This window comes from Macrotis lagotis, chromosome 8 (genome assembly GCF_037893015.1).
Source record: "Macrotis lagotis isolate mMagLag1 chromosome 8, bilby.v1.9.chrom.fasta, whole genome shotgun sequence".
In the NCBI taxonomy this organism is placed as follows: Eukaryota; Metazoa; Chordata; class Mammalia; order Peramelemorphia; family Peramelidae; genus Macrotis; species Macrotis lagotis.
Window position 1 is genome coordinate 193,821,011 of NC_133665.1, and position 25,218 is coordinate 193,846,228.

The 25,218-nt window shown below is 55.0% G+C and overlaps 1 protein-coding gene across 7 annotated transcripts in view; it reads right to left on the minus strand.

The window, feature by feature from the left end:
- VILL (villin like) overlaps positions 1 to 25,218 on the minus strand; it is a 41,631-nt gene that overhangs the window by 2,575 nt on the left and 13,838 nt on the right. For 6 of the 7 annotated variants that reach the window (XM_074199265.1, XM_074199264.1, XM_074199261.1 and 3 more), the window contains exons 2-16: positions 18,451 to 18,531; positions 18,243 to 18,317; positions 17,172 to 17,368; positions 16,707 to 16,815; positions 16,032 to 16,142; positions 15,404 to 15,603; positions 14,808 to 14,886; positions 14,353 to 14,451; positions 13,852 to 14,005; positions 13,654 to 13,754; positions 6,193 to 6,330; positions 4,576 to 4,734; positions 2,621 to 2,800; positions 1,887 to 2,032; positions 954 to 1,098 (exon numbers count right to left, since the gene is read on the minus strand). In XM_074199265.1, the coding sequence (XP_074055366.1) occupies positions 954 to 1,098; positions 1,887 to 2,032; positions 2,621 to 2,800; positions 4,576 to 4,734; positions 6,193 to 6,330; positions 13,654 to 13,754; positions 13,852 to 14,005; positions 14,353 to 14,451; positions 14,808 to 14,886; positions 15,404 to 15,603; positions 16,032 to 16,142; positions 16,707 to 16,815; positions 17,172 to 17,368; positions 18,243 to 18,317; positions 18,451 to 18,516 (1,959 nt within the window). In that variant the 5' untranslated portion in view covers positions 18,517 to 18,531. The remainder of the gene's footprint in view (positions 1 to 953; positions 1,099 to 1,886; positions 2,033 to 2,620; positions 2,801 to 4,575; positions 4,735 to 6,192; positions 6,331 to 13,653; positions 13,755 to 13,851; positions 14,006 to 14,352; positions 14,452 to 14,807; positions 14,887 to 15,403; positions 15,604 to 16,031; positions 16,143 to 16,706; positions 16,816 to 17,171; positions 17,369 to 18,242; positions 18,318 to 18,450; positions 18,532 to 25,218) is intronic. The other variant, XM_074199259.1, reaches the window with a different exon arrangement.

The window sequence follows — 25,218 nt, forward strand, 5'->3', positions numbered from 1 at the left end:
GCTTGGTACACAGCAAGCACTAAATAAATGCTTCACGTCCACGGAGCGCCATTCACTTAGTGCTTCTGACACTGTTCTTACCCAACAGTGCCAGCTCTGCCCTCGCCCTCTGCAAGTGGCCCTTGCTCCATCTTCCCTAAATGGCTTTCAGATGTAGGTGGGGGAGCACAGGTGTAGTCACACGGTGCCCGATGCCTGGCTGTGCCAGGGAAGGTGCATGGCCCTCCAGGATGCCCCTACTTTTAGTGCCCCAGGGGAGATGTTTATTCCATGTTTTATGAGAGTGGGGCAGGAGGGGCAGGAGGGCAGGAGGGGCAGAGGGGCAGGAGGGCAGGAGGGCCAGAGAGCAGGAGGGGCAGGAGGGCAGGAGGGGAAGGAAGGCAGGAGGGCAGGAGGGGCAGAGGGGCAGGAGGGCAGGAGGGCAGGAGGGGCAGAGGGGCAGGAGGGCAGGAGGGGAAGGAGGGCAGGAGGGCAGGAGGGGCAGAGGGGCAGGAGGGCAGGAGGGCCGGAGGGCAGGAGGGGCAGGAGGGGCAGGAGGGTAGGAGGGCCGGAGGGGAAGGAGGGCAGGAGGGCAGGAGGGCCGGAGGGCAGGAGGGCAGGAGGGGCAGGAGGGGCAGGAGGGCAGGAGGGTAGGAGGGCAGGAGGGCCGGAGGGCAGGAGGGCAGGAGGGGCAGGAGGGGCAGGAGGGCCGGAGGGCCGGAGGGCAGGAGGGGCAGGAGGGCCGGAGGGCAGGAGGGCAGGAGGGTAGGAGGGCAGGAGGGGCAGAGGGGCAGGAGGGCAGGAGGGGCAGGAGGGCAGGAGAGGAAGGAAGGCAGGAGGGGCAGGAGGGCAGGAGGGGCAGAGGGGCAGGAGGGCAGGAGGGCCGGAGGGCCGGAGGGCAGGAGGGCCGGAGGGCAGGAGGGCAGGAGGGCAGGAGGGCCGGAGGGCAGGAGGGCAGGCCTTCGAGGCGTCACCTCCTCCCAGGTGTCCAAGAGCATGATGTCATCCTCATCCAGGTCGTCCTGGCTGAAGAACAGGATCTCGGTCATGACGAAGCGGCCGGTCTGACTGGAGCACTCCAGCAGGCGGGGCTGGTAGGAGGAGGTCTTCTCCTGGAGCCTGGGCGCATCGGGGCCAGGTGGTCAGCGGGGAAGGGAGGAAGGGAGCCGTGCCCCCGTCCTGTGGGGCTCAGCTGGCCCTTGGCCCTAGGCCTTCCCCCGCCTCGATGCCAGACCCTCCTCTTTCCACCAACTCTCCCTCCCTTTTGGCTCCCCCCTTCTTGGCTCATTTCCCCATTGGCCCCAGTGGAAGGTGGGCTAGGAGGCTGGGAGGCAGCCCTAGGTGAGCTTGGGGCCTCTGCTCTGGGGAGGAGGCCATTCTCTCCGGGACAGACCCGAGGCTTGCGAGGACTCGCCCTTCCCTCCAGCCTGAGCGAGGGGGCCAGTTGACCGCGGCCAGGGCCGCTGGCTCTGCTCCGGCATCTCCTCTCAGAACAGAGAGCTGGCAGATGCCGCCTCAGGCACCCCCACCCCCAGGCAGGAAGGGAGACCCCGAAACAGTGACTTCCTCCAGGCTCCACTGAGAGTTGGCCTCAAGCTTCTGGCGCCTCCCCCGTTCCACTCTCACTCTTGTAAACCACACACCGTGCCTGCTCCTCGGCTCGACTCTCTTTAATGCCCCCATCGATGCCCAGAGGTCAGGAGCCCTGGGCTCCTTCCCGGCTCCTGGGGTGAGCTCCCACGGGACACGGACTTTTCTGGACTGTTTGCTCATCTGTAGCATGGGTCCAGTGCCACTGATTTTGTGGCAAAGTGGGGGGCTGACCGAGGCAGGGCAGGACAGGAAAGCATTCTGGGGGAAGCAGCCCCTGGGCCCCCCTCCCTCTTCCCCACCCCAATCTCTTCTACCTGTTCTCACTGGCATAGGGGGCTTTGCCCCCCAGGGCCTCCCAGAAGCTGGGGGGCTCCTGCCCCTCCAACACCGTCTGCTTGTCCTTCAGAGAGATGATGTCTGCCACCATGCGAGCCATCTCCCTCTCGTCTCCGCTGCAGCCCTGGAGGGGTCAAGAGGGAGGGACTGGGCTGGGTGGCCACTCCTGGGCCTGGCCCTGGTCCCGGGGGGGCAGCCCTCCGGCCTGCTCAGCTCTGGCATCTCTTTCCAGAACCTCTCAGCCCCCAGCCCGGGGAGGGGGAGATAGAGCTGGGAAGCTATTCATTCCCAGGGGCTGGGGGAGGGCAAAGGAAGAGAGGAGGGGAGGAGGGAGAGGCAAAGCCACTTGCACAGGAGGCAGAGAGGAGGCAAGTCAGGTGAGAAAGATGCCACGGAGGGAAGAGAAGGCAGGGAATGAACAGTGTCCTGGGTTGGCCAGCTCAGGAACTCTTGGGCCCCACAAGTGGGGCACTCAGGGCCAGGCAGGAAAGGCTGGGACAATGAAGACGTAGCTCACCCTTCTGTTCCTTGAACCTGGGAAGCCCACCCGAGCAAGGCTCAGACAGGACTGGGAGTGGGGTCACCTGTGGCACTGACTGTCCAAATGCATGGTGAATGAATGGCTAGAACTCAGCCACCCGGGTCAGGCTGTGCCGCCTCATCTAGGCCCCCTGGCCAGGCCACTCCAAGGAGGCCGAGAGGATTCTCCTACCTTTCCACACCACAGGTAGCAGATTTGACTGGTGGCAAGCAAGAACACATCACTGGAATTGAGGGAAGAGGCTCGGGCGGGCACCTCAGCCGTCTTAGTGTTGTACTCATCTGTGCCCCTCACTTGGAACAGCCGGATGGCCGGTTCAGGGTCTGCGTGGCCATCCCGGCTAGTGCCGTTCTGGAAAACAATGGCCAGCGGCTTCATCAGCCCAGACTTCCGGAGACCTCCAGATTCTCAGAGGCCTCAGACGAGTCCGGGCCCTGGGGAGAAGAGGCAGCCACCCCAGGCAGCCACCCCCAGGCCCACTCTGTCTCTTGAGGAAGCTGTTTCTCCTCAGTGGAGAAGGAACTCGGCTCTCTGGCCTCCTCATGGCTCCGGGCGCTGCCTCTGCCCCCTCCCCCCCAGGCTGCCTCCACCCCAGCTCCTGCCACAGGTTCTTCTCTGGGGGGCAGCCCCCTCCCATTCTGGCTCTGGGGAACCTCTCGCCCCCAAGCCTCCCCATTTGGAGGAGGGGCCTGGGCCAGCCAGCCTTTGGATTTCTATGCTATGACCCTGGATCTTGCCCCTCTTCCCCCTTTAGCTCCTTTTCTTCCCTTATTAGACAGCAAGCCCCTTGAGGGTAGGAACTGCCTTTCCTTTTGCTAGGATTTCCATCTTCCGCTGCCCATCTATAAACATCTTTCCTAAATCGGTGTCCAGATCTGAACATGTGAACAAGACTTCCACTGGGGGCTGGGCAGAGCCTCTCCGTCCAGGACACTGCCTTTCCTCATGCAGTCTCCCATGCCACTGCGCTCATGATTGAACTGGTGGTCCCCTAAGATCCCCAGATCTTTGCCTTTGAACTGATGTTCCCCCTCCATCTTGTATGCATGAAGTTGGTGGGGTTTTTTTTTATCCAAATGAATTAATTTGACCAAATGTTCTAGCTTGTCAAAGTCTCTGAGTTGGAGACCGACTCTGTCATTCGGCGTTTGCTCTCTTCTCCAGTTCTGGGTCATTTGCAGTTCCAGGGGGACCATTTATGCCTTTCTCCAAGTCCTTGATAAAAGTGTGACTCAGCCTAGACCTCAGCACAGATCCTTGGGGCACTTCACCAGAGACCTTCCTCCAGATGCAAACTGGCCACATCTGAATTCACCTAGTGTGACTTATAGAGAGGCCACAACTCTCCACTGTGTCTACAAGAACAGTCTGAGAGAACGGGCCACATGCTTGGCTAAAATTCCTCAGAGCAGAAATGAGAATAGGGGGCTGTGAACAGGCCAGCTCTGCCCTTACTGCCTTGGGAAAGTCACTGGGCCTCTTGGGGCCTTGCGGGGCTAAATGACCTCTGGTGCAGTGTCCAGGGAAGGAAATCACTATGGTGAAGGACCTGAAATTCATGCCATCCAAAGGAGGGCCAAAGAGACTGGGAACGTTTAGCCTCTAGATGACACTTGAGATAGGGAGGATGGACATAACCCATCCCTTCAAGCTTTTGAAGGACTGTTCTGGAGAAGGATTTGTTTGAGCTCTGCTTGGACCCGGGGGGGGGGGCAGTACCAGGAGCACCAAGGAGAAGGATCACTGTCCCAGTGGCAGTGCAGGGCAATGGTGGTGAGCCCCCCATCCTTCAAGTACAGCCCCAACCAGTGACCATTCGATGTCAGAGAGGATTATAGCTTGCTGTAGTTTGGATCGCATGGTCTCTGTGATGCTGTGATGCGATCATCTGCCAGGCAGAGCAGGGCCCTCCCTTCATTTCCTGCTCAGACAGGGAGATCCTTGGGAAGGAAGATGGCATGGGACTCAGCAATCTTCTCTTCCCAGTCCCTTCAATTGGTCCTCCAGTGGCATGACTGCCCTTGCTGCCCTCTTGGACACACTCCAATGGTTTCCTCAAAGGTCCCCTCGTCCAACATGTCACCTGATGGATGGACAACCAAGAAGGGCAGGCACTCTCCCCTTACCTGGAACACAATGAGTCGCCCCTTGAAGATAGCCAGGAAGTGTCGAGGCTCCTTGCCCATGGTCACCCGGACCTGCACGGGCTCCTCCTGGTACATGTGGTCCAGTTCAATAGCATTGAGAGCTGAAGCCGTGACCTCTTCCACTGAGGCATGTCGTCCCTATAGAAAGAGAGGGGTGAGGATGGCCTGGTGCCTGGTCCCAAGAGGAGGAGCTGGGGCAGGAAAGGAGGGGCGAGAGTGGCTTGGTACCCAGACCTGAAGGCAGGGAGGAGGCAGGCCAGGAGGGGAGATGTTAGGATGACTGGTGCTCAGGCCCAGGGCAGGGAGGAGGCCACCGGCCTAGACTGGCGGGTTTAGGGATGCTTGCCTCATGGCCTGGGGCTAGAAGATTTGAGTAAAGCCTCCCATCCCATCTCTGGACAAGCCTCGCCTCCCCTCCCCTCGGAGTTCTCTCTTTCTGATCAAAACTCCCATTTCCCACCTCTTGTCCTCCATGTTTGTCTGCTCCTATGCTAAACACTGGAGCCCTCCCAGTCCAGCTCCTCTTACATCTTATGAGCGGCTTCCCCTCCCCTGCTGCTGCCTCGGTCTACATCTTCAGCCTCCTCTCACCCCTCTCCTACAGTGTTCAGCCCATCTGCTCCAGCCAGGCTGGTCTAGTACTCTCCCCATCAGTGCACCCCATTTAGCCCCGCTTCCACAGCCTTGCTTAGTCTGCTGGCCCTGACTGCAATGCCCTTTGCCCCCCTCCTTGGCTAGCTCCCCCTCCTCCTTTAGGGCCCAGCTCCTCCAGAAAAGCCTCTCTGGCCCTTCAGGATGTTCTCTTTCTCTGGCCTTCTCTCCCGCTCAGAACTAGTTTTCCTTGATCCATATGGTTGTCAGATTTTTTTTTTAGGTCTTTGCAAGGCAATGGGGTTCAGTGACTTGCCCAAGGCCACACAGCTAGGTCATTATGAAGTGTCTGAGACTGGATTTGAACCCAGGTCCTCCTGACTCCAGGGCCGGTGCTCTATCCACTGTGCCACCTAGCTGCTCCCATGGTTATCAGATTTTAATGGTATGGTATTAAGAACTCCCCTCTCCATCATCCTTTAACGTTGGCAGAGAACTTTCTCATAGCCCTGCAAAGGGTCTAGCAAAGGGATCCTGGGACTTGCCCAAGGCCACTCCTCTAAGTGCTGTCTGAGGTGGGGTGTGAACTCACATCTGATTCCAAGAGCAGCACAAGTTTCCCTGCCTCAGATGCAGTGGGATGAGCATTGGGCCTCTGTGTACAAGCTCTATGACCCTGGGTAAGTCACTTAACCTGTCTGAGCCTCAGTTTCCTCATCAGTAAAATGGGAATAGCAATAGTCTCTGCCTTATCTGATTATTGTGAGGATCCATGTGGAAAAGACTTCTGCAAACTTCAACCATATGGCTAGAGCTAGTGATCTACACACGCCTAGATGACTATATGGACACAGGTAGATGGGAGCTATGATGCTATTTTTGTTTCTCCAGTCAGACCAAGAGCTCCTTCTTCTCCTTCCCCTGCACCCAGGCCGACTCGGAGGGATCCAGGACACAGAACCCTGGGACACCTAAGCTCTCTCTGGCCCTTCCTCCTGATCTCACCTGCCAGATGTAGATGATGTAGTTGGCCCGTCCGGATTTCTGGTAGGTGTAGAGGACCAGGTAGCAGTCACCCCCATAGAACTGCCCGTACTTCTTGGGATCGACAGGTTTCTTGTGTAAGTCCTCGATCCGCCACACCTGGGGGACCCAGAGATCAGAGTGAGGGGGGCAATTGGCCTGATGGCTCTAAGAGCTCTGAGAGCCAGACCTCTCTGTTCTTCTTCATGCTCCCTGAGACTTCCAAACCAGCATCAGAGCTGGGGACAGGGAGACCTTCGCTCCCAGATATTCCTTCCAAACCAGCCAGGTCCCCGGCTTGCCCTCTCCCCCATTCTGCTCTTTGCCTGCTTCAAGTCTCTCCAATTTCCCTCTCTTCAGTGACTGGGCTTCCTAGTACAGCCAACAAGGTCTAAAAGGGGACAAGGAGAGCCAGAAGCCTCCCTAGGGGAAGCTAGACCTCTGACTAGGGGCCTAGGCAGCTCCTCCCCAGCCCTCCTTAGGGCCTTTCCTGCCCCTTTCACAGTCCAAGCCAGTCCTGGAGTCAGTTCTTTTGAGTCAGTGTTGAACCTGTCTTGGAACCAAACAATTCTCCCAGGAAAAAGGCTAAACTTTATTAAGTGATTACTAACTAACCAAGGCCCACTGGTGTTCTCCCTGTGCAGGGGAATTAGCACTGGACAGAGGAAAACCTTAGCACCTCCCACAGATCATAGGGCAAGCTGGTAGCCCCTTCATTGGGAAGCCTCTGAATGAATCATTATCTAATAGAGAACAACATAACTGGATTTTCCAAGGGCAGCAATAAGGGCTATTAATATTACGAAGACTAAAGAGAATCTAAAAGAAAATACGAAAAGTTCAACAGAAGCAAAGCAGTGGGAAACAACAGAAATGAAGCAAAAAAATCATTTCTGAAAATAATGGCACCACAGAGAAGTTTGGAAATGATGCAGATCTCAAGAGGTAGACCTGTATGGTGGGCCAAGATACAGCAGCCTCAAGCTTTCTAACAGCCTGGAAAATTCAGAGAAACTCCAGGGCTGCATTCCAAATAAGCCTCCAAGAAAAAATGTAAGTATGATCGAAAACAAGTGGCGGCATAGAAACGGGAAGAATCCGTGAAACTCAACCATGCAAAACTTTGGGCTGCCTCTCCAGATATACCAGTTACATTGGAACACTAGAGTAACTGGGGAAATAACTCGCCAGCTGGAAGAAGACAGAAAGAAATGCCATCTCAAGGGGCATCCTCCCAAGAGACAGCCAGCTAACTAACATGTATGACATGCCAGGCTAAGCAAAGGGATACACCAAAAGAAAAAGGCCCAAAGCCTCCCTCCCATCAGAGAGCTCAAAACCAAATGGTGGAATTGCAGAAGACCAAGTGGAGAAAAGTAGAGTGTTTGGACTAATGGGAACCTGATGCACCACATTAAGAAGCAAGAGTCTTGAATCCAAGCCTCCAGAAAGAGAGATGCTTTTCCAAAGGACTTTTGAGAAACAGCCTGGCCAAGCCGCAACAAGGACCTGAAACAGTTGGTACTTTTCTGATCAGATGAAGCAAATGCCAAAAGCGTCCAAGACTCTTTTTAGCAGAACTGACTAAATCACTTTAATGGGTCAGACTCAAAAAAAAAAAATGTGGAAAAGAGAGAGCGTGATGCCGAAGCCCTTGTCGCTGCTCAAGAAGTCATCCAGAAAGAAAGACTCGGCCCGTGCTTCCTTCATGAGGATCACGTGCAGGTAGTTTGGTGAAGTTTACATGGCTAACAGCACAGCACATCCTTTACATTTTAAGCTACATATGGTAGCTACTGGAATTTCTCAACAAGAGAGATGGTATTCCGGGACAGCAAATTAAACAATAATTTAAGAAAGCATGGTGGGGGAAAAGGACAATTCAAATAATTGTAATAAAACATATTAATAAACTAAATTCTTTGAGAAAAAATTATTTAGATAAGGGGTAAAAAAATTAGGATGCTTTACATTCTGTTTACAGGAAATATATTCAATCCAGAAAAATTGACAGACTCAGTTTGAAAATTTTGTTTCCATGTTTTGATGTTGTTGTTAACCATAGCAAGCTAAAATGCATTGACATGGGACAAAAGTCTAATTTAAATCGGAAAGAGAGAAATAAACAGATATGTTTCTTTGCTTAATTCAGAAATGAGTTTATCTATTAAAATCAATGAGTACCTCTGAGGTGTGCAGCAGAACAGGCAACTCCCAGAATCAGAAAAGGAACTGTTAGGGAGAAGAACGGTAGTAGGATACATCAATGTCTCACTAACAGACTGTGATCAAGTCAACCAAAAGACAAGGTAACCAGGATCTTTGAACAAGGCACAAACTCCTAACACTCTCCCAACAGCTCTTGAGTAAGGATCACTCTTCTATATTTTGTGTACAAATAGTATTGTTCTATTTTATGGATATGGTACAGACCCCAGACTGGAGAAGTCCCCTCCTGAGGGACTCATTCCTGGTAGCTGAGCACCTGAGGCTCACAGGAGAGATCTCCCAAGTCCCTCCTAACTGAACAGCTAGAACTCTCTTCCAATAGCAAGAGAGAGTGGCAGAGACAAAGAGAGACAGAGAGAGAAGGGAAGAGACAGAGAAAGAGGAGACTAGGATTGAATTCAATTTGTTCCATTTCAACAGACATCTAGTAGACAACAACTGCATACAAGAAGGAAAGATCCTAGCTCCAAACCTTGGCCCCACCATGTAGATGCCACATCTAGGTTCAGTTTTAGCCATATTTCTATTCACGGCCTTGGAGAACTGAGTCAATTGATGTTCCTTCAGTCCTTACTGGGAGCCAGGCACTGAGGACAAGAAAGCTTGGCCCCTAAGAAGAGTTAATATATGTTTTTTTTTCATTCATTCATTCATGCTGATCTAGAAAGATCCCAATGGGAAAAGGTCTTCCCCTCAAGCACACAAGAAACATCCATGGGAAGAAATATTGGTTGTTTGTTGGGTCACAAATTAGCCTGAGTTTCAGTATTCCAATCCAGGAGAATGAGTTTGTCTATGATTCTCTGGCAGTCAAAGGGGTAAAAGAGGAGGTTGATTTTTTTCAAAGCTCCCAGCAGATTAGAGCTAAGATAAGGGCAATACAACCACTCTTTATCAAAATCTCTGGACCTCGGCCAGGATGGGCCATGGGGCAATCACAGCTAATGAGAAAGGGAAGGAATTCAGTTGACTCCTGCATTTAAAAACTTTGCTAAGGAACCAAGTGCCCAATGGAAAAAAAAAAAGAAGAGGTAAATATCCAAATGAGACAAATTAATGTCTGAAAATGAAAAAGACTTCAAATATATAGATAAAATAATTTGCACCTGTGCAGTTTGCACCTCAAGGCTCACTCTCTGCTCCCTCCTCACCCCACCAGAGCCTTGGTCTCCACTGTGGGCTCTAGTAGGTTGGTCTTACCTTCACTTGCCTGGACATAGGGCTCCTCACCACCCCATGCTCATATCCTACCTCCCTGGATGGGCTGTCTTTCCCCATCTGAATGGAGGCTCCTGGAGCATAGATTTTGGTTTAATTTGTATTGTTCCAGATATACTAAATATTTACTAAATTATCAAAAAATACTAAATTATTATTAAACATCTAAATAAATACATACATAACTAGCAACTTGATCAAAGGAACAAAATTAGAAAAGAATCAAGCCAGATCACCTTCAGGGCAAAAGGAATGAAAAGAATGATTGCATCCCTGCACCCAACTCTCCCAATAACAAAGAGCTGAGAAGGGACGAGGACTTAACAAAATGAAGCCATGGACAGGTGAAGGCTAGAAGGAAAACCACCACTAAAGGAGGAATCTACAGCTCCTGCCCAGGAAAGGAAGAGCCCAGGACCAGATCCTAGGTGGCTTTCTGCTCCTGCTCCAAAAGCCCCAGTCAAACCGCACTATCCAGACTAGCTCTCTAAAGATGGGTACCAGGCCTCCCATTCCCCCCAGAAGGAGAAGATGGTTTTGACCCCACAAATGACAAGACTCAGACTGAACAAGAACAAAAAAGACTGAAGACAAATATCATGAAACCATTTTGTCTAGACCTGTGATTTCTTCTAAAGAAGGAAGTTCCCTCATTGGCAACCCCAGGCAGGCGGGCACCTGCTCCACAATGAGAGGGTCCCATGCCAGGGCTTGCCTTTTTTCTGGTTCTCCAGCCACCATGCTGCCTCTTTGAGGAATATTGTCAGAAATATTCGATAAAACAAGTGGTCGATCCAATGCATTAAACGATTCCCTAAGATGCCCAAGAAGTTGGCAAGCCCACAAGAGTTTATTAAGCACCTACTGTTTTCCAGGCATCGTGCTATGTAAATGCCGGGGATACAAAAAGGTCTAACAGGTTCCCTGCCCTCTTACAAGGTGTACCCCGTGGTAGCCTGGAGGCCCAATACATACAGGGATGCACTTGGAGTCAGATATGGGACCTTGGATGTGCCCCTTCCCCTCCCTCTGCCTCAGGCTCTTATAAAAAGAAGATACTATGAGCCCCCAGCTCATTGTTGTAGGAAAGGTCACACGAGACCTTCCAGCCCTGTGCAGGACAATCTCAGAGGGAAGTGGGAGAAGCTGCCGATACCAGGAGAGCAGACGACAGTCAGTCCTATAACCAGGAGAGAGATGAAGGGAATGGGAGCATGGGAAGAAAGATGGCCTCGGGTCCTGCCTCTGCCACTTAGTGCCCATGGAACCTTGGATCCCTGGCCACCGGGGCCCTGAGGTCAGGGCTGGCGGGCAACAACAGCATTAATTGATGCAACTCCCTCCTCCCCAATAATGAATTGAAGGAAGTTTCCTTAATGTGTCCACTAACAGTCTATGCTCGAAGTCACCTGCTAATGTTAGACACGAGGCCAAGACATTAGAAACACTCCTGGGCAAGCCACAGGGAGGAAGCCTGGCTCAACAAGAGCAAGCAGGCGGGAAAAACAAACAGCCAGCATGGCCACTCAGAGGGAGCTGACTGGGTGGCCGGTCACTGACTGGCTCCATCTCCAGCAGGCCCTGGGGCTGCCAGGCAATCCACCCTTCTGCACCTCCACAGCTGCCCTTCCAAGCCTTCTGCTCCCTCCTCTGGCTTCCCTCCAGCCCCCACCCCCACTGAGGACCTTGTCTCCTAGTCATTGAACAGACCGATGCTCCCTCTTCTCCCCCTTCCTCAGTTGCTGTCACTCGGGCATCTTCTGCCACTCTCCTCCTTCACTCCTGTCTCCCATGAAGTGGGGGGGGGTGGGCTTCTCCTGGTCAAGGCCCAGGCTCTACAAGCAAAAGTGGTTCCACTCTGGTTCATCTTCTCTAGCAGTCACCCCACTCTGGCGACCTGTCTAGGGGTTGCTCCCTGGCTGTTTCTGGTTGCCTGTCATCAGCCAGGTCTCCTCCGTCCTCAGAAAAACCTTCCCAGGACCCTGGCATCTCTTCTGACCTCATCCCAGCTCCTCCCTTTTGTGCTTAAACTCCTGAAGAAAACCACTTCCACTGGAGCCCCCCTTTCCTCTCACTCTTCCTAAGTCAGTATCCTGGATTCCACCCTCAGGATTCATCTGGAACTTCTTTCTCTTAAGTTAGTTGCCAGACCCCAGAGCCTTTGCCTCCTCTCCTTCTCCTCCACCCTCTCCCACTGGAGATCTTTTTTGCTCTAGATTTTTAGGATAGTTAGCATCCATTCTCTCTCTCTCTCTCTCTCTCTCTCTCTCTCTCTCTCTCTCTCTCTCTCTCTCTCTGTCTCTGTCTCTGTCTCTCTGACTCTCTGTTTCTCTGTGTCTCTCTGTCTCTCTGTCTCTGTCTCTTACTTTTTCTCTGTCTCTCTCTCTCTGTCTCTGTCTCTCTGTCTCTCTCTCTCTCTGTCTCTCTGTCTCTGTCTCTGTCTGTCTCTCACTTTCTCTGTCTCTCTCTGCCTCTCTCTCTGTCTCTCTGTCTCTGTCTCTCTCTCTCTCTGTCTCTGTCTGTCTGTCTGTCTGTCTCTGTCTCTGTCTCTGTCTCTCTCTCTCTCTCAGGCCTGGGAGCAACCTTGGTGTCCTTCCTCCAGGTCTAAGGCAGGGCTGGGTCCACAGTAGGTGCCTGGCCTCCAGTATTGCATGGAGGTGTGGTCCTTTGCGCAGGTAGGGCTGGGGGGTTGTGGGAAGGAACTTAACCCTGTTCTCAAAGAAGTGAGACAAGTCCCAGAGGTGAGAAGACACCAAAGGGGACAAACTGGTGACTGACCAGTCTGGGAAGAGGCAATGGGTCCTGGGAAGGGAGGTGTTGGGAGGAGAAGGCAGGAAGGGCCCGTGGGGGAGCACAACAGAGGGGCTGCCCCCCCCAGCTTCTGAGTCTGGGCTCTTGCCCTTGGACCTGACCTTGGCAGGCTTTGGACAGTTGAGCTAAGTCCCATCCTCTGTGCCCTCAGGTGTGAAGTGGAAGTAATCATGCCACCATAGGGCTGCCATGAGCCACTGCAGAAACCAGCAGCTGTTGAAGTGGGCAGGGCTCTGGGGACAAGGGGAAGCGGGGAGTCTGGGCCACTGCCGGATGGGGAGGAGCCGGCTTAAGTACAAAGATGTGGGGAGGTGATCTGTGAAGACCCGTGTTCAAATCCTGCCCCACATACTTACTAGTTGTGTGACCGTGGGGAAGTCAAGTCCCCCCGCTGAGACCCAGTTTCCTCATCTGTTAAATGGCCATAATAGTGCCTGTTTCCCAGGGTTGTTAGGAGGATCCCATGAGTGAATGGATGCAAACATGCCTGCCAGCTCTGATGAAGAAGACTGGCGGCCCACTGAGGGCTGACAAGTGAGCTGGAGAACCACCCAGTTGAGTTTTTAGGGGCCACCTATGGCCACCCTTACTGGGGCCCAAGAAGCAGCAGCTGGTCTGAATTCGGAGTCAACATCTTCGCTGTGAGTGGGCAGGGGGGTGCGACGGGGCCGATTCTGATTCTGCCGAGAATTCTGGGTGAGCTGGGGCATGGCACCCCTCCCGTGGTGGCCCCTGTCTGTGCCTCAGTAAGAGGATGTTACTGGCCCCGGGGGACTCTCTGTCTCCCCTCATCTCTCCTCTCCTCCCCTCTGTCTTGTCCCTATCACTGACCAAGTGCGAACCAGAAGGAGGACCCCTGCCCAGAACTGAAAACTGACCCCGACTCGCTGCCTTCGTCTCCCCCCCGCCCCCAGGTACACACAGACACACCTGAGCCCGAATGAACCAAAGAGTGGCCTCAAGTCATTTGGTTTTCTATCTCTGAGCCAGGGATGTGGGTTCAACCCCTCCTGCAGGAAGCCTTCCCTGCCCCCTGCAGCCCCTGACGCCTCAGTACCCTGGAGTATGAGGCATGGCCCCCAAGGCCCAGAGGCTCTCGCAGGTCTTGTTCCCCAGCCCCTCCCCAGAGACCCCAACTAGCCTCTCTCCCCTCCCCGGCAGGGCTGCTCCTCTCTTCCCTCTCACCTCCACCTCCCCTGAAGCGTCATCCACCATCCTCTGCTCCGCAGCCAGCTCTGGCCGGCCCTGCAGGTGGGCCACGTCCAACCTCATGGGCTGCGCTTTGGCTGGGGAATGGAGGCAGAGAGGTGAGATTCTCAGCCCTGGGACCCTCTGGGTCACCACGGGGCCCTCCCCTGCCCTCCCCAGCCGGGTCCCCCTCACCAGTCTTGGCCAGGTTGGAGGCCCAACCCGTCCCTCCCAGCTCCTCTTTCTCCATCCACTGCCGAAATAGCTGTTTGAACGCGGTGGGCTCGAAGCCGTCGTTTACCACCTCCACGTTGGTTGTGGCCGGGTAGCCCTTGGCCTGGATGAAACCCTGGGGGTTGGTGCATGAAGGTGGGCTCTCAGAGAGAGGGGACCTGCTTGTCCCCACACCGCCACATCCCCCACATCCCCTCGTGGACACGGCCTCCGATCGGCCCCTCCCCGGGCAGCACGCCTCCCAGTGCATCCTCTCCACTCCCCAGCAGCCCACTCTCCACCCACCCCACAAGCTGACCAACCCAGCTGGTCCTCTCCCTTCCAAACATGCGGTTGCACCCCTCCATCTATCTGACCGAGGCTGCCCTGGGAAGGACGTGGATGATGGCTCCCACACTGGACAGGGCTCCCCCAAGGGAGAGGCTGTTTCCCCCACATCTGTCTGGGGACTCATGCCCTCACCACTGCCCGGCCGAAGGCTGCCTTCTTCTCCTCCTTGTTGGAACCGCGGCCCCGCCACACATAGATCTTGAAGCCCCCTTGGTCCAAGATGTGACAGTCCTAGAGAAGAATGACCAGAAGGGACACAGTCGAGGGTCCTGAACAATGCCGGGAAGTCAGTCTGGTCACTTTCCAGGTGAGCAAACCGATGCCCAGGAGTTGGAAGGGACTGTCCACCTGGAGGATGAGCATCCAGTTGGCAGAATGGTGCCATGGGGACGATCCAGGTGGAGTGGGAGGAGATGTGACCTTGGGCAAGGGGCACACCTCTGTGCCTCGGTATCCTTGTGAAGGCCCTGAGGCCGGCCCTGAAGCTGTGACCCTCACCCTAAGCCAGGAACCCTCCCTTGGTCTGGAGCTCATGGGATCAGGTCTGCCTCCCACCACCCACCCAGAGGCTACTGGACTCAACTTACCTCATGCTGTAGGAGGTCCTGGGTCAAGGGCTGCGTGGCAATCTCCTGGACCACCAAGTCCTCGTCCTTTTCATAAAGACTGGAGGGGGCAGCTCCCTGTGAGTGCCCGCCTCCCTGACCTCCTCTTCCCTTCTCTCTCCCCAGGACTGGCTCCTAGGGCCTGGCTCCATCCCTGCTCTTGCTAAAAGTCTTTGTCCTCTGGAGGAAGTTTACCTTAAAGGATCTGGGCCTGGGAGTTGGGAGACCCAGGGTTCCCCAGAAACACCCCATTCTGCCCAGCCCCCTCCCTCCCTCTGGAATTCCATCTCCTCCCCCATCTCCATCATTCCTTTCTGCTCCAGGCCGGGCTTCTTGGTGCCTTCAGAGCCTCGATTTATTGCGAGGAGTCGGCTCGAGGTCAGCACCTGGGGCCTCTCCTCCTCCCCAAATCCACAGTGGGGGATCAAAGGGGCTTTGGGGAAGCTATGCCTTCCATCAGGGAACCTGGAGCCAGGCCGCCCCTGCTGGGGCCCTCAGCTTCCTCCTTGACCAGCTCGGGGTCAGGCTAGATGACCCCTCCCTCCACGAGGACGAGAGCCTCCCAGGACGCCACTCACTGGTACAGCCGGAGGTTGGCCTTCTGGAACTCGTCGACCTTCTCGTCGGGGATGGCGTCCTGCAGGGGGGCCACCCGGGGTCCCAGCACCATTTCCATGATCTGCAGCAGGTCGGAGGCGCTGTGCTCCTCATCCACTACCCCGATCTGGGCCCGGCCGCCCCGTTCTCTGTCTCGGATGCTCCGGGCCAAGGCCAGTCCCTGCCGGGCCAGATGCCCAGGTGGACTTGCAGAGCTGCCGCCAGCCTCGGAGAGCCCGCCAGCCCACCTTCCCTGCCATTTCCTATCTAGCCTAGGGTCCCGCTCCCAAAATCTCCCTGCTGTGGCTTTGGGCTTCTCCTCAGGACAGCCTCAGGCCCTGGGCTATCTCTGGTCAGCCAGGTGATGAGGTCAGCAGCAGGCAGACTTGAGGGCCAGGAAGGCCCCAAGGATCAGTCTGGAGAGGAAGGGCAGGGAAGGCCACTTCTTGGGGGCCTAGGCCAGGAGGGCCAAGCCAGCCATTGCTTTTCCTGTATGGTCTCAAAGCCCAGGCCCTAAGGAGCCCCCAGATTCCCTGAGAACCTCCTCCCCTCCCCCAGCTACCCTTGGGGTACTGAGCACAGGGATGGGCCCCCGTCCAGGCCACTGACCCGGGACTTCTTAGACAGGTTGGCTTCAGGACCATTCCACTGAATCAGCACCTTTCCCAGGTCCAGGAGAAAGACATCTCCTTTGTTGAAGCTGTCCCAGGACAGGTCCACCTGGGGAGGGGAGGGCAAGGTCAGGAGGAGGTGGAAGAACAAGACACCCGTGCCTCTCCCCACCTATCCAGCTCCCACCTCCTCTAAGAAGTCCACCGGCTCCTGACCTCTAAGCTTCTGAGGCTCCCCCTGGCTCCCAGAACCATGGGGGCTCTCTCCAAGGGAAGGGGGAGTGCGGGAGCTCAGATGTCTGTGCTTGGGGCAGAACTGTGTGTGGTTGTGGCTGACTCGGGGATGGTGAGGGCTGGGGGCTGTGTGTGGGATTGTCTTCCTGGGAGATGATGTTTGTGTGGAGAATTTTGGGGGATCATATAATGAATGATTGTGGTGGGAGCAGAGGTCTAGGGAACAGAGTCGGGGAATGCTGGGGGGGGGTACCCTTCTTCCAGCTCCTCCTCTCTATCTTTCTCTGGATGGTGTGTCTCAGGATCCACTGGGGGCTGGATCCAGACTTCCCTGGGGGGCTGGGTCCAGGGTCCGCTGGGGTTGGGTCCAGGGGAGCCCTGGCCTAAGGATAGGGGAGGGGGTCCCCAGCTCTCCCATGGATTGCCTAGGGCCCCTCACCTCCGTGGCTGACACAGGCTTCTTTCCCTTGACGTGTAGGAGTCTCTGGATATTGTACATGTTGGTCTCCATGTGCTTGAAGCCAGAGGCCAGACCCCCCTTCTTGTAACTGGGTTGGGGAGGGAGAGGCCGGTGTGAGGTCTCACCACAGGAGGCTCACTTGACTAGGATGCAGCAGCAGGTGGTGAGACGGGTCCCCCTCCACCTGCCTACCATTCAGTCCTGCACCATCTACTAAGGAACAGGGAGCGGGCACCCAGGCGGGCATCTTGCCCCTGCTTCCTCTTTGTGGGGCCCTTGGACAAGTCACTTCCAAACTCCCTGGGCCTTATTTTCCTAATCTGTAAAATGGGGATCACACGGAGATGATGGCGCCAGACAGGGGATTCCAGGCCTGGAAAAGCTGAGAGGCCAGCCGAGACACTGGACATTCGGGAGCCCGGCCCAGCCCGGGGCCCCACTCACACGATTCCATTCTTGAAGTAGCTCCTGAAGACGTCTGACTCGTAGCCCTGGACCTCGCGGTGCTGCACGGGGATGTCCCCCAGCAGACTGTCCAGCTGGGCTGTGTAGGCCGCTGCCACCCCCTGCTCGTCCACCAGGGCGTCCTTGCCTATCCAGTAATGGATGTGGATGGAGAGGCCGCGGCGGCTCTTCTTGTTCTGGGAACGTGGAGAGGAGCGGATTGGGAGCCAGGCCCACAGGGGGCATCTTTCCTTTGCCCCCTTCCTCATCCCCAGCTCAGCCAGGGCCCTGGGGGGGCTGACCCTAGGCTAGAGCCAGGAGGTTCAGGGGGCTGGGGGGGAGCGCTGAAGCTGTTTCCTAGCCTCTGCTCCTCTAGGCTCAACCAGGGCCTTGGAATTAGGGCTCCACTCCTGAACAGAATGAGGTACATAAATGCCCCTGCCAGACGCTCCCCAAAGGAACCACCTCCCACTCTCTGAACCTATCAGTGCCCTCCCGAAAACCTGCCCCTAGGCAGGGCAAGGACCATGGAAATCTCCTGGGGAGGGACACTGGGCAGAGCCAAGGTGGACAGGTAGCCCCATGTGGAGGAGGGGTGGGCGACCCTGGCAGGAGGCTGCCCCAGCATCCTGGGGGTGGGGGGAGCCAGCAGGGGCTCAGATTGAAGGAGAGGGATAGGATGAGAAGAGGAAAACGACCCCAGAGATCCGACCCCAGACAGAGAACTGAAAGGATGTTACAGGACATCATGGGATGGGTAAAGAGTCGGAGGTCCAGAGGGGGTAAATGATTTGTCCAAGGTCACCCAGGCACTAGGTTGCAGAGCAGGATTCAAACCCAGGTCCTCTGATTCCAAAGCCAGTCCAGATAGAAGCAGTGATGTCACCAGATTTGGGTGGGAGAATGGGAAACTGGGCTCTGGCCTGTGTTGTCCCAGGAGCCAGCATGCCCGCCATCGGGGAGTGCGGGGAGAGCCTGGACTCTGGCCGCTACTCCGGATCTGCCTCCTCCCCCAGTGCCCAGGCTCAGGGGGACCCAGCCAACTGGGAGCCAGGCCCCAGGACCACTCACATGCAGGATGATGTAGCAGTCACCTTCAAAGAAACTCCCATAGGCCTTCTGGGGGACGCAGACCATCTTCATGTTCTAGAGAGAGGAGTGGACGACTCAGGTGTGCTGCCCCTCGCCCTCCCCCAGCCCCAGCCTGGGCCTCTGGCCTTCCGCACCCCCTCCTCAGCTCTATTCCTGCTTCTGGCGGGCTGGTCTTGGCGTCCCTCACCTCAATGACCCAGATCTGCAGACCCTGCAGCTTGTCGATGGAGGGGAGGCCACTGTCTTTGTCCATCCTTCTGGGATTAGGCTGAAAATACAAGAAGGGAGGTGGGGGTCCTAGGGTGAAGGCCAGAAGAGATGGTGGGGCATGAAGAGGCCAGGAAGATGACAGGGCCAGCTCCCAAAGCCCTGCCCTCGAGTCCATCAGCGGTGCCCCCAGAGCCTGTCTGTGAGAGGGGTGCAGAAGAGCATGCCGTGCCAGTGGGAACTTCCTCTCCATCGCCAGGTTCTGAGTGGCCTGGGCCCTCCCCACCTAGTGGCATGAAGCGGCACCAGTGGAGAGACCGTAAGAAGCAGGAGAGGCTATGGATGGGACAGCCAGACTGGCCAACAGTCACCAGGCTTTGCCCAGGAGTCTGCGGGTGAGCCAGTCTGGGCACTGCGAATCCAGGCCAGGGTCAAGGTGGGAAAGGCCGGTGGGTCACACATGGACCTGTGGGAGTTCCTCAGGAGCCTTGGCTATGCCAAAGGGGGCAGAGGCATGGGGTGGGCGATGGGGGCTTCTACCTTCCACCGGGTGACTGGCCTCCCTTCCCACCCCCATCAGCTCAGACCCCTGGCTGAGTCCATCCCACAGCTGACCATGGGTGAGCCCCAAAGTGGCCCAGTCTTCTTGCTCCCCCATTGTCCCTATTCCTTCCATGGGATTCTGGCATGCCCTGAGGAAGTCAAGCCAGCCTCTGGTTGGGAGAACAGGTCTTGGTGAGTGAGAAGGTGGTGGAGAAGGCCCCCTGAGAATCTGTCCTGGGAGGGAGGCACTCTTATCCAGCATTGATGGGTCAGATCCTTCCTCCTGGCAACCCCACTTCCCATGCGCCACTACAGACTGATGGCAGGCTAATCAGTTGGCAGAATGGACCAGTGGATGGAGCCCTAGCCTCACCTCCTGCCCCTGCTTCCAGCTAGCTGGGCAACCTTATCAAAGTGGGGGTCATCTCCCTGAGTCTCAGTTTCCTCTTCTGTAAAATGAAGATAAACAATAACATCCCCCCTTCCCACATTGGGTGTGCCAAGCTTTCTAGGAATGCTGACCACGACTCCCGTTGCAGAGAGCTGTGCGCCCCTTCCTCAGCCTTCTCTGCTCCTCCTGGTGACTGTGAACCAGCCCACTTCCTGGGTCCCCAAACTTCATGGCAATGACTTTCCTTTAGCATCTTTGTCAAAGATCTCTTTGGAAAATGCCAACTGTGTCAGGAGGTGCTTGGAAAGAAGGGTGCTTGTCTGAGGGAGGGGAGGGGGGGCTGTGGCAGGGGGAGAGTCAGGGTCACCGGGCAGCCCTGGAGTCTCCCCCTCCTGTCCCGCCCCCCCCCAGACACTGAAGCTGGAACTCAGATTCTGAGGGAAATCTCGGAGGTTTTCAGGAAGAAAGGAAGGTAGGACTAAGGGCCAAGGGCCAGGGTCGGGGTGGGAGGCGATCTGATGGGATCAAGTCTGGACATTCCTGAGGACACGGGTGGGGGTAGGGAAGGGCACATATAGCCAGTCTTCCCTTGCCCGGGGCCCAGAATCTGAGGTGAAAGTTGAGGAGAGAGATATGATGAAGGTGAATGTGAGAGGCCCTGACCAGATTGGGGGGGCGAGGATGGGCTGAGGTGGGAGCCTGGGTGGGGCTACTAGGGAAAGGAGGGGCAGAGAGGGTTTGAAGGAAAAGATCCTGAGGTCAGTGTTGGACATGTCCACACTACATCCAGGGTCTGAGGGGCAGCTGGAGATGGGCAGAGAGCCTGGGGATCGACAGCCTGGGCATGAGCGGTGTGAGGCAGGGGAGAAGTGGAACAGAGCCCTGACTGGGGTTCAGAGTGGGGGCCACCATGGTCAGAGGGCACGCACCAGAACAAGAACCAGCCAGTGAGGCTGAGCAGTCTGAAGAGACCAGAGAGGAAGGAGGGCAAGAAGAGGAGGGAGCCAGGCCGTGGCGGGGGCCTTGGGAGTGAAGGGAGTGCCCATAACTGAGAGAGAAGCTTCAGTGGGGGCCCCGGTGTAGACGGAGGGAGGCCCCAGTATAGATAGAGGGAGGCCCCAGTGTAGATGGCTTTCTGGGGACCTCGGCCACAAGAAGGAGGTAAGATGGTGGTCAGGCCAGGAGGGACCGGTGAATCAAGTGGGGGGTGGAGGTCCTTTGTGCGCAAAGGGAGGGAGTTGGCAGACAGGAGGGAAAAGGGAAGGGGAAGGCAGAGGAGGCCATGAGACAGATCAGGATCCTTCTGAGAAGCCCTCTCAGCCCCCAGAGATCTTCCAGGCAACCCCAGTCCCTCCTTCCAAACCAAACATCCTCCAGGCCTCCTCATGGGCTGTTGGGACGGTCAGCTTACCTCCCTGCAGCCAAGCTTCTCCTCTGCCGCTCCCTGCGTCTCTCTCCCTGGAACCCTTGCGGTCAGGGCCTCTGCTGCCCCTCCCTGTCTCCCTTCCTCTCTCTCTTTCTGACCCTAACAGCTACGCTGTGGCCAAAAGCTGGTGACCCAGGGAGAGGGCAGCGGCAGGCAGCGGGGGAGAGCGCAGCTCCCAGAGCTCGCTGCAGCATCACCAGCTCATTGGAATTCTCCAGGAGGCTACTCAGGGACCAGGCAGCCCATTTTGCAGATGACCAGTTGGTTGCTAAACTGTGTCCATCTTCTGACTCCCAAGTCCAGCTCGGTGTGGCCCGGAGGGAGTGGAGCTGGGCTTGGGAGGCCGCAGAGAGCTAGCCACTTGACCAGCCCAGGAGCCTCGCGCAGGCCCCTGAGCCTCTCAGCCTTGCTCTCATCTCTAAAATGGAGATGGGAGCTGCCAGGTCTCGGCATGCTTCTCCACCAGAGAGGGGAGCAGGGGTGTGTGAGCGGGCTATCTCACAACACAGACAAGAAGCACAGAAAGGGGCAGCGTGAAAGAACCTCTGTGACCCGGGACAGGTCTCTTCCTCTCCCCGTGCCTCAGTTTCCTCCTGTGTATACTGAAGGAGTTGGACTAAAGGACCTTGAAGTTCTCTTTCTAGTCTTAGATCCATGAAAAGAGAAGGAGGGGGAGGAAGAAGATCAGGGAGAAGGGAGGAGGGAGAAAGGAGAAGAGAAGAAAAAAGACAAGGAAAAAGGGATGAGGAGAGGAGAAGGAGGAAAGGGGAGGAGGAGAGAAAGAGAAAGAAGAGGAGGGAAGGGGTGGGAAGGGGCAGGGGGAAAGAAGAGAGGAGAGAGGGAGAAGGAAGAGGAAGGCTGCAGCCAGCGAGGGCTAAGTGTGGGATTGCTTACTAGTCCCACTAGTGTCTGGCTTCACAGGGAAGCCGGGGCACAAGCCACATCCAGTAGTTTCCTCTTTGTGGGCAGCCCTGGACCAAGAAATGACTGAACAAATTGTGCAGCCGTTGCTGCCTCTGCCGGGGCCACCTGGAGGCTCGTGCTCGGTCATCAAGAGCCCAAGAGCCGCCACAGTCAGGAGGCCAGACTGTCCAGGTGGTAAGGTGGGGTGGTGGCCAGCCTGCCCTGGGGCTGGCTCCAGGTCAGCAGAGAGATGACTCCTCAAGCCCCCCAGTAGGTCAGGCCTCATTCCAAAAATGTTTTTTTCCTTCCATACAGCCTCCCTCTGCTCTCTAGCCCCCCACCCATTACTTCTGGTTTGGCCTTCTGGAGCCAATCGGAAGAAAGCTAATCTCCCACCAAACAACCGTCCCAGACCTGCTCTCTTGGCCCCTTATTCTTCTCCTCTCCAGGTTAAACAGTCCTAGAGAAAGGCTGCAGATCAGCACCCCCCATCCTCTGCTGCCCCCACAGCATCCAAGTCTTTGGTCTTGACCCAGTTGGAAACTGGGAATCCTGAAAGTCCAGACTGATCCGTATAATGATTACAATGGCTAAACCAAAGCAACTTCTGGATAACAAGTCTGGGTCATACATTAAGGGAGCCAGAGACCCTACTACCCCAAGGAAACCCAAGTGACTGTGTGCACATCTCTGAGCTTGGTGGGATAATGTTATGGGGTAGTGGCAGGATACAGTAAGCATTTAAGAAATTTCCCTCTTCTCCCACTGGCTCCCCCTTCCTCTCTCTGTCTCTGTCTCTGTCTCTGTGTGTCTCTCTCACACACAAAAGAGAGAAGAAGAGAAATGGAACAAACCCTCATTAAGCACCACTATGTACTTTACAAATGTTATCTTATTTGAGGATGACAAAGTGGAACCATGAATAACGCCTTGACTTGCCTTTAATGATCATTTCATTCTTTGAAAGTGAAATAAATATTCTCTTCTGGCCCCTATTCCTACTAACAAGGAAGAAGTGATTTCTGGGGGGAGGGGTCCCACATTGCAGAGGAGGAGACAAAAGCTAGGCACGACCTGGCAGGAATGTTCAGATCCCATCCCATAGTCATGAATGTCCCCAAAGCTCTAATCTGGCTCTTCCCCTTTCCTATTATATTATCTGGCCCGGGGACCTCCTCAACTCCTGAAGGTTCAATTATCACATCTTTGAAAATGTCTCCTAGAGCTAGCTATCCGACTTCTTCCCCAGATTCCATCCTTGGCTGATGGGAGAGACGGCCGAGCCATCCAGTCAATGCTCTGGGGAGGAGCCAGGCGAGCTGAAGGCCTACCCATGAGAGGAGAGCACAGGCTTTCCCAGCCATGGCTGAAGTTGCTTAGCTCTAGGTCAGGGAGATTGGACACCATTCCAAGATGTTCAATGAAAGGATTGATTATCAAACATTTAGAAAAGAAAGGCAAGACTTCCCAGAGCTCACAAGAGCAGCAAATGGGTTGGTGTTTTTGGTGCCAAAGTTACTCTGCCAGCAGGTCAGGGGAATATTGTGGCCATGGTTTAGCTCGATTTTAGCCAAGTATTTCCTAAAGCCTTCCCTGCGATGAATGGGTAAAAATGACAAAGAGCTGACAAGGTAGAGTCGGAAGTGGCTCGGAGAGTAGTCTTTAATGGCTCATTTTGGAAGAAGGTCTCTGGAGAGAGCCTCCGGAATCTATGCTAGGCCTGGGCATCCATGTTTTTATGGATGACTTGGATGACTGAAGTGATCACATGCTTTCAAATTGGCAAGTGATATGGAGCCTAGAAGGCTGGATAGTTCAGAAGATGGGTATTCAGGACCAAAGAGTTCTAAGTAGTATACTGGGCCAAACTGAGTTAGTTCAAGAGCAGCTAGATGATGCTATATAGAGTACAAAAGATCTGAGTTCAGATCCAGCCTCAGATACTTATTAGTGTGTGGTCCTGGGCAAGTCACTTAACCCTGGTTACCTCAGTTTTCTCATCTGTAAAATGAACTGGAGAAGGAAATAGCAAACCACTCTAGTACCTTTGCTAAGAAAACTCCCAATGGGGTCACAAAGAGTTGGACCCGACTGAAACGACAACAAGAAGCTTACAAGGGGAAGTGTCTTCTTGCCCATTCATTGGCTTTTGCACACCCTGGGTGACCTACCTGACTTTTTTTCTCTGACTAACCTGGTCCCTTATATCACTTCTTACTCTCAATTCCATTTTGTGACGTGGGACAGCCTGTGGCCATTCCCACATCCCCCAGTTTCTTGCTCTCACTCACCCATGTATCCATTCAGTTGCCAAGGTTTGTTTTCCTGTGCCTGGAGGACACCTTTCAGCCATGGTCCATCATTCGTCTGGGTAAATGACCTCCATGACTTTAATTCAAAGTGCTGGTCTTTAGAATCTGGTGCCCGCCAGCCCTCTGATTTTCTTCCATGTTCTCTGCAACTCCTTCCCATCTCCCCTCTACAGGCTTTTGCCCAGGCTGTCTGTTTCCAGTTCTGGGAATGCCCTTCCTATTTGCCTTAGCAGTCCAAAGTTTCCCAATACCTCTGAACCATTCAGATAACTTTCTCTAGGTACTGGTTTGTATTCACTGTCATTTGATTATTATTACCCTCGCCTTGAGGGTAGGGATTAGTTTTGTTTTTGCCTCTCTTTAAGGTCCATCCACCTTGGTAACCCAGCTTTCCAGAGTTGTGACTTGCTATTTTGATCTTGAATAGGGAATGTGCAGATAAAGGAGTGCAAACTATGACTGGGTGAGGACCAGATGGCCTTGAAGGTCAGGAAGAGAGGAAGAGGAAGGTATCCTCCATGTTTGAGACAAGGCAAAGCCAAAGTCCTTGAGCAGAGACTGGCATGGTCAGCCCTGGGTCTTAAGAAAATAGTTGGTGCCTGTGTGATTGGTGGTTTAGAGACATTGGAGGCAAGAAGCCAAGTTAGGAGGCAAGTATTCCCAACAAGACATGATAAGACCTTGAACCAGCGGTGTGGGGCTGTGGGGATGTGGGAGTGAACAGAGGGGTCTGTAGGGAGAGCCCACAGATAAAGGGAAAGGGAGGGGGAGAGGGGAAGAAAAGGCAAGATCCACCCTGGAAAGCCCTGGTGGGGAGGGCTGGGAGATTGTTGCTTCTTCTTCAAACTGAACTGGCTGGTGGGTAATGTAGAGGGGGCAGCTTAATGCACGCTGGGTTTGAGGTGTCCAAAGAACAACCGAGTGGATGCCTCAGAAATCTGAGGCACTCTCAGGGCGGGACCAGGAATGGAGTTTGATTTGGGAGAGATCTGTGAAAAGAGGCCCAGAAACGTCTTTATGGGTATCATCAAACTGCCGCTAGGCACCCCTTGTCCTCTGGTCTACTTGACATAGGAAAACGCTCCTTTTTCTGGAGGTCTAACTAGAAACGCCCAGGAATCCAGGCCGGGAAGAAGGAAGCTGTAGGCAGAGGGCAGCCACAGAGGAGGGCGG